The sequence below is a fragment of the Mirounga angustirostris genome, unplaced genomic scaffold (genome assembly GCF_029215605.1).
Source record: "Mirounga angustirostris isolate CCGP_5_RB_7025 unplaced genomic scaffold, mMirAng1.0.hap1 SCAF_2, whole genome shotgun sequence".
Classification (NCBI taxonomy): domain Eukaryota; kingdom Metazoa; phylum Chordata; class Mammalia; order Carnivora; family Phocidae; genus Mirounga; species Mirounga angustirostris.
In genome coordinates, this window is record NW_026991710.1 from 4,581,806 (window position 1) to 4,589,343 (window position 7,538).

Sequence of the window (7,538 nt, forward strand, 5' to 3'; positions counted from 1 at the left end):
TTTTGGCTCTGCCGTAGTGGTCATGCCAAGGCCATGCCCATCTGCCCTCAGACTACATTCAGGACCAGATTTACCATGCTCATCACCCCTGTCTATCCCGCTGATGAACCAAGTAGAAATCGGCCTGGGGCACTATTCTTAGGACACGTTTCCCATAATGCTCTCCACCCCCAAGCCCTCTCCTGGTCCTGTAGGAACTGGTGAACTGTTGCCTGGCTCCCTGCCCTCCACCCCAACCTTGCCTCTTGCTGGACTATTCCCGCATGGTCCTCAGGTCCATGAAGGGAGAGCTGCTGGATTCCCCTTGTTCCTTGTGCCTCAGTCAGGAGTTGGTACCAGCCTTTCCCCTGGCCATCGCTACACCACTGCTCGTCCTGCCTCTTGTCTAAGGTGGCATTCCTTTAGAGTGTATGCTGCTCATCCGACCACCCTCTCCCCCTCCCCACTGCTATCCTTCTCCGACCCCCCCTCCCGTGTTGGATCCCCCTCATTCATTGTACAATTTGGCACCCAGCTCCTGGCCTTCTTTTCCACCCCATGTCCCACCATCATCTTGGATGAGTTCCATGGCCATCCCACATATGGGCTCCCAGACCCCCAGCCTCCTCACATCTGATGAGCTCCTCAACGTCCCTTGGCCACTTATTCCCAAGGGTGACTTGGGGCTTGTTATTGCCCCAAACCTGCTCAATACCTGCTCAGCCCTCTTCCTTTCTGACCACGACCCCGTCCTCCTAGGTGACATTTGCTCTATAGTCACGTGCACCTTTTCTTTTTAACCTCACTGACCCTTCAATTCACTTTAATAGCTACTGTCTCCTGTAGTTCTCCTACTTTTCATTTCCCCACCCATCCCTTTAGTGTATACCATCCATAGCTGTGACAAGTTCCTCGTCAAAACCCTGACCTTTTATTCCTTGTGTCCTTTTTCCCCTCCCTGCTTTCCCCCACTGTCAAAAATGCAGTCCTTGATCAGTTGCATCCTGCTAGGGATCATCACCAACCAGGCTGCAGGAAAGCCCAGGGCTTTGGGAAGTCTCGTTGCAGTTGTCACAGGTGGTAAAGAAACGTTCTTTGAAGAGGCAAAGAATAATATGGGTGAGTTTGGGAATAATGGAATGGAGGATTTTGTGAATCAAGGAGTTTGAAGGGAGGAGGAATGGGGATGTAAACAGGAAAAAAGAACTACAGAGCATTATGGGGATCAGAAAAGAGGAAAATAGAATTGACTAGTGGAAGCCCTCACCTATTTTGGGCAGCACTGAAGCAAGCCCTGGATGGATTTATTTATCTGGCCACAGTGTTAACCAGGTAACAAATCCCCATTTATTTTTGGAAGATGGTGGAAACTTAACCTACTCCATGTTTATCTGCTGCCGGGAAGTTTCCAGCACCAGGGACTTGAATTTGAGTTCTTTCATCTTGGGAGTTGTTTGAGGGCAAAAGCGAACAATTACAAATGAATGAGAAAGGAGACTGTTGTTTGGAGACAAATGCCCTGAGCAAGTGGAAGGGATGTGAGGACAAATGAGGCTCTAGGCCTAGAGAGAAGGAAGGACAACCCTCTCATCAAACACAAGGAGAAGAAGAAAGGGTGAAAGTATCATCATCAGTCACTTAAGTGTGGCTCACGTCATCATAACAATCCCCAAATCTCAGGGGATTAAAACAACTAAGGTCTTCCTTGTTTGTGCTACGTGTTCATCATAGGTTGGCAGGGAAACTACACTTATCAAAGGAACATAGGCTGATGATCAACCACCATCTTGAATGTTGCTTGTTCCTGTGCCACAGAGAACTCTGGAGGGTTTCCTGTTGGGAGGTTTCAGCTTGGATGCGACATGTGCTACTTTCCCTCACAAGTCACTGGCTATAATTCATCTCTCTCGTTCTCCCTCTCCCCCCCGCCACGCCCCCTCACCCAGGAGGGGGCTAGGAAGTGCTCTATGCACTAATGGCCTCTACAGCGTTTTGTGCCAGGTGAGCTTTAGTTCTAGAAGTCACACAGAATGCCTGTGCTGGAAATAACCTCGGACAAGCCAGTATCTGCCCAAGATCACACAGAGAGCAGTAGCAGGATGGCTGGGAGCCAGATTTCCTGTTTCCCAGTCTCTCTGTTCCATGGCAGCCCGGACTCTAAGGTTTTATCTTCAGCAAGGTTAAGAACCCCTTGGAGTGTCCTCCCTTTACTTGGGAGTAACTTTCCACTTTATTTTTTACGTAAGCTCTCTACCCAGTGTGGGGCTTGAATTCATGATCCCAAGATCAAGAGTTGCATACTCTACTGACTGAGCCAGCCAGGCACCCCTGAGTCATTTTTGTTAATCCTTGCCCCCAAGTGTTGATTGTATCCTCAACTATTGTCAGTCCTATCATGTCCACTAGAATTAAACTTGCTTTCTTCCCTGGGGTCATGTCAGCTGATGAAACATCTAGATGCAGAAGCCTCTGTAGGGCTACTTTGTGGTCTTCCCAGCCTGATTCTTACAGATTGTGAACATTTTGCATACTTTGCCTCCATTTCTTATCAGAACTTCTGTTACATAATACTTTGCCTATCTCTTCTCAGATGCCTTTCCAGAGCTTTATGCTCCCACAGCCCCCATTTGATATAAAAGGACACTTGTCACACCTGAAGCACCTGAGCAAAGATAGGTTCCAGCTTCAGGGAGGCTGTGCAATGGAGAGAACCTGGCCAAGAACCCCAGCAGGCCTTTCTGCATAGCTGTCCATGACTGGAACTCTGAAGCACAGCCAGGAAAGGGACAGAGAGCCTGGGGGTTTATAAAGGACATGTAGATATATAATAAAAAATTCTGGGGCGCCTGGGTGGCTCAGTCGTTAAGCGTCTGCCTTCGGCTCAGGTCATGGTCCCAGGGTCCTGGGATCGAGCCCCGCATCGGGCTCCCTGCTCGGCGGGAAGCCTGCTTCTCCCTCTCCCACTCCCCCTGCTTGTGTTCCCACTCTTGCTGTGTCTCTGTCAAATAAATAAAATCTTAAAACAAAAAACCAAAAGAAACCCAAAAAATCCCCAAGGTTGGGGAGAGTTATATATATATGTGCTCAAATATGCATATTTGGAAGGGTATACGATACTGCTAAATGGTTGTTTTCCTAGAGGGCAACTGGGAAGACGGGGACAGGAACGGGTCACTTCATCTTAATTTTGTGCATTTGTGTTACTCGTTTTAAGTCAACAAACCAAATGCAATGTGGTATCCTGAAACAGTAGAACAGGCATTACTAGAAAACTGGTGAAAGCAGAATAAAGCCTGTAGTCCAGTTAGTATTATACCAATGTTAACTTCCTAGTTTTAGCAAATTACCAAACTTAACTTTTTTGGTGGCTGTTGTTTCCTGGTTCATAATTTCATCCTACCCACTTCTTACCATTAGGACCCACAGAGAAAATTTGGAACTTCCGGCATTTCCTCACATTGGTCCTCGTGCCTGGATGTCCCTTATTCTCTTCTTGTTCTCAGAAGCTGTACTTATCTTTCAAAGCCTTCACCAGTTATTTGCTCTGAAATGCTTCTTAACTCTCCCCGAGACAGGATATGTAGCCTTCGACACACATGGCTTCCTACTGTTTTACACTTACCAATTGGGCTTCCCAGCAAGCTGACTTTAAGATGAAAATTACAGTGCAGGTTAAGTTTATGAGGGATTAGGCCCTGTGGAAGGGGAGGTCCTTAAGCCTAGGCAGGCCTAGCAAGAGCCTCAGGAGACCCCACAGGGAGCTCACACAGAGATGCCCTTCAAAGTTGTCCCAACTTGCAGTGAGAGGGAAAGAGCCCTTAGTCTCCTAGCCAGTTAGTTACTGGATACGGGCCACCCAGGAAGGGGGCCATGAACTTTGCAAAGGCAGCTCTCTTAAGCAAACAGTCTTCTCGAGAGGGCTGACCAGCTGAGGGCTGTCTGTCAGCAATACTTTCAGCAGCTGGGGAGTAAGCACTTCATTTCTGAAGGTGCTGGGGAGGGGTGTGGTCCACCACACCATTGTAATCATGACATCGTTAATATTCCTAATGCGAGGGCTAGAGTAATGTTCCAGTTTTTTAGGTTAGGTGCCTGAAAGTACTCTGGCTTGGTTCTCTGAAGGCAATGGCCCAAACCACAGGATTTTGGGAGGTCCCTTCCTACGCTAAGAACCGAGTCTGTCCTTTCCTCGACCGGTTCCTGTAGTAGCATGCAGAGATAAATGTTCCCCATGACGAGGCTTACTGAGAGCCTCAAAAACCGTGAGAAATTCATCTTCCATTTGGCAGTGACTTTGATTTCATTTTGAGAGAAGTAAGATTTTAGTCAATAACTTTTTAGGTCTTTTGTCTTTTCAAGCAAATGAACACTTTTATTAACATGGTCATTTTTTTTTTCCTTTTTATTACACATGGTAGGGTTTTGACCTCAAATACTTGTCAAGTCTGCTACTCAAATGAACTTATAGCAGGACGACTTATGAACTTCAGAAATACCTAGTCCCTGTCCAGTTTAGGGTCCAATGCAGACAGTCCTCCTTTCCTTTCCCAGCCCCTCAAGAGCCTTTGCACATCTCTTTTCCATTTTATGCCCGGAATCCCCTGAAATGCATCAGAGTATTACATCAACTTGTACAAAACCGAGATCTTGTCTATTCTAGGTTCCACATCAAATAAAGCTGAGTTGGGTTGTCCAAACAAACTGATCAGACAGGTTACATCAGATAGCGTGCCACATAAAATTTAAATTTTGAACAAAATACATCTCTTCTCCTTTGGTCTCACACAGAAATCAAAGTCCCGAAATACAGACACTACCATCCTCCACACTGCCTTCTGATTCATCAGTTCTAGCCAGATCAGCTCCATTCACATTTCCAGTTGAAGTCTGGTCCCTTCTTCTTCAGCTTCTTTAGCAGCTGCTGCACGAAGCAATCTTCTAGAAGTAGCGCCGCTCCTTCAGCGCCTCCAGAGCTGGAAAACCCCAGCTCTTGAGTCTCACGTGACACAGACTCAAAGTTCCAGGGAGCTATCAAGTCACACAAGAAAGCACAAAGCACCTCAAAATTTAGAAATAACCAAAGCCCAGGAACAAACGTGACTGCTGCAAGAGCTTACAATCTAGGCCCTAATTCTCGTGTGAGAGCATCTTCCAAATTAAAGTTACTTCCCCAACCAAAAACATTTAACAGAACTTATTTTGAGGTCGTCAACCACAGACCATAGCAGAAACGTAGTGTAAGTGAGGACAGAGTGTAGACAGAGGAAAAAAAAGAGAAAACAAAAGGCTCTCTGGTTCCAGCTTCTCAAGGATGTCAGCCAATCTCCATCAGTTGACCAGAATCCGGTGGCTGTAAACCTAAGGCGCAGGTGGGAGAAAGCCATCACTGAGATTAAAATCCTGAAGAAAACCAATCAACACCCCTCACGAATTCAACCACGCAGGACGCCAGCTCTTCGGGACGCCCCTGCCCCACGCCAGTCTTCCGGCACCATCTGAAATCGTCCGGCAGTGGCCTTCCCTCGGATAAGGCCCCCTGTACCCCCCCCCCCCGCTCAGTGGCCCCTGGTGTGACTTAGTTTCCCTAAAGACCTGCAACGACTGTCGTTCTAAAATAAACCGCGGGGCGCCTGGGTGGCTCAGTCGGTTAAGCGACTGCCTTTAGCTCAGGTCGTGATCCTGGATCCCGGGATGGAGTCCCGCATCGGGCTCCCTGCTCAGCAAGGAGTCTGCTTCTGCCTCTCCCACTCCCCCTGCTTGTGTTTCCTCTATCGCTGTCTCTCTGTCAAATAAATAAATAAAATCTTTAAAAAATAAATAAAATAAACCGCGATCGTGGGTTTCAACCAGACCCCCTCCGACCTACCTTCTCCCCAACTACCGGCGTCAAGAACCCTGACGAGCGGCCTCCTCCCCCCGCGTTCGCTTCGCGCCCCGCGCACCGTTACCGGTGCGGGTTTCGTCCGGGGCCCAGCGCGCGCCTGGCAACCACCCGGCCCCGCCCCGGCCCCGCCCCGGCCCCGCCCGCCGCCCGCCTTACCGCCCGCCTTACCGCCCGCGCTCCCTCAGGACGACTCGCTTCTCTCTATCCGCCGCACCAGCTCCACCAACATCTCTGCCATCTTCGCGATCTCCTTGGCCTTCTCCTCGGCCTTCTCGCACCTCTTGGCCGCCCTGCCCTCCAGCCCACCGCCGGGGTTCTGCAGGTGGTTCAGGGCGCTCTCCTCCGAGGCCTCCACCTGCGTCTTGATCTGGATGAGCATATTGTCCATCTCCCAGAGCTTGCTCCTGTCCCGCAGGTGGGCTCTCCCGTGCTCCCGGGTGAGGGCCGCGATGTCCTCCCGCATCTCGCTGATGACTGGGAGCAGGAACTGCTCGAAATCCTCCTCGGGCTCCAGCACTTCCACCTCCTCCGGCTCCGCCAGCTCGACGATGTCCAAGGGCCGCATTCTCCCCGCCTCTCCGGAACCGCGCTATCGACGCCTGCTGCGGAGAGAAAACGGAGACTCGCTAGGCTTACCAACAGACTTCCAGAATATTCTTTAAAACTTTTACCCTTTTTAAACTTTTCGCCTCACAGAAGCCACGGAAACAAGCGACTTACGAGCAGAGAAGCCGCGAACAAAATGGAGGCCCAGCCGTCAACCAGCGCCCTGCGCGTTGCGGCCCCTTTCACGACACGGCCGTGCCTCTTTACGGGCACGCCGCTCGTAGAACGAGGCGCGGGCGCGCGCACGTCAACGGGGCGGGGGGCGGAGCAAACACTCTCCCGTGGCCGCGAGCGCGCACGTATGCGCGCCCGCTTTCCCTCCTTTCCCCTTTCCCCTTTCCCCTGTGGCTCGCCGTTCCGCCGCCCTCGTTTTGGGGCGAGCGCTTCTGGGGGCACCCTCCCGTTGGAGGGTTTCTGGAGCACTGAAAGTTACATATTTTTAAGTTATAAACACGATCTTCCTACAATAAAGAAGATAGAAAGGCTGTGGCATCCCCAGACTAACTCCCAATAGCCCCTTCCGCTTTAGTAGCGCAACCCGACCCCTCTCCGCTGCCCGAAAGGGCAGTTTTCCTCCTTTGAATTGCAGTCGGAAATTTCGGGATGTCTTTCCACCAGTCGGAGCCCCCCACACTCCAGGGTCCCAGGCCTCGTCCGGTACCTTCATCCCGAGGACCCAGCAGACCCAAAGCTCAGTGGATGTGAAGAGGGTTTTTCTGGCTAGCCTTCACACCTTTTACCTGGTGGAGGCTTCTCCGTGAGTGGTCTTACTCCGCTCTGTGTCCCTGAATCCCTGAGCAGAGCGTGGCACACGGTGAACTTGCTTTAACATTTACTAGACAGAATTTTAAGAAAAGAAGTTAGTTTCCCAGCCCGTTAACCCAGTCACAAAACCAGTACAAACGTGAGGGATCCAGCTTGCACAAGAGTCGTGCGTTTGGCTTCTGTTTTCCTGTCCGCTACATGGACACAAATCCTAGTTTTGAATATGGCAGAGTTAAGAATGAAATAGTCATGAAAATGCTTTGTAAATACCAAACATACACACATGTAAAGTCCTTACCCTTTA

The 7,538-nt window shown here is 50.1% G+C and overlaps 1 protein-coding gene across 4 annotated transcripts; it reads right to left on the reverse strand.

Moving 5' to 3' along the window:
* Positions 1-4,323: 4,323 nt before the first annotated feature.
* Positions 4,324-6,723, reverse strand: MRFAP1 (Morf4 family associated protein 1). 4 transcript variants are annotated; one of them, XR_010409270.1, is made up of 3 exons: positions 6,032-6,577; positions 5,572-5,761; positions 4,324-5,337 (listed from the first exon to the last, which is right to left on the reverse strand). XR_010409270.1 is itself a non-coding variant. In XM_064584245.1 (3 exons), the coding sequence occupies exon 2, from the start codon at positions 6,426-6,428 to the stop codon at positions 6,045-6,047; it is 384 nt and encodes a 127-aa protein (XP_064440315.1). In that variant the 5' UTR covers positions 6,429-6,465; positions 6,584-6,723; the 3' UTR covers positions 4,324-5,337; positions 6,032-6,044. The 4 variants fall into 4 exon arrangements, 3 of the variants coding, with proteins under 3 accessions (XP_064440315.1, XP_064440316.1, XP_064440314.1); XM_064584245.1 differs by lacking the exon at positions 5,572-5,761 and adding an exon at positions 6,584-6,723 and having other exon boundaries at positions 6,032-6,465; XM_064584246.1 differs by lacking the exon at positions 5,572-5,761 and adding an exon at positions 6,584-6,704 and having other exon boundaries at positions 6,032-6,462.
* Positions 6,724-7,538: the final 815 nt, after the last annotated feature.

Bases quoted from the DNA above. Each gene is read 5' to 3' on its own strand.
- MRFAP1 (XM_064584245.1), bottom strand. From the start codon at position 6,428: ATGCGGCCCTTGGACATCGTCGAGCTGGCGGAGCCGGAGGAGGTGGAA.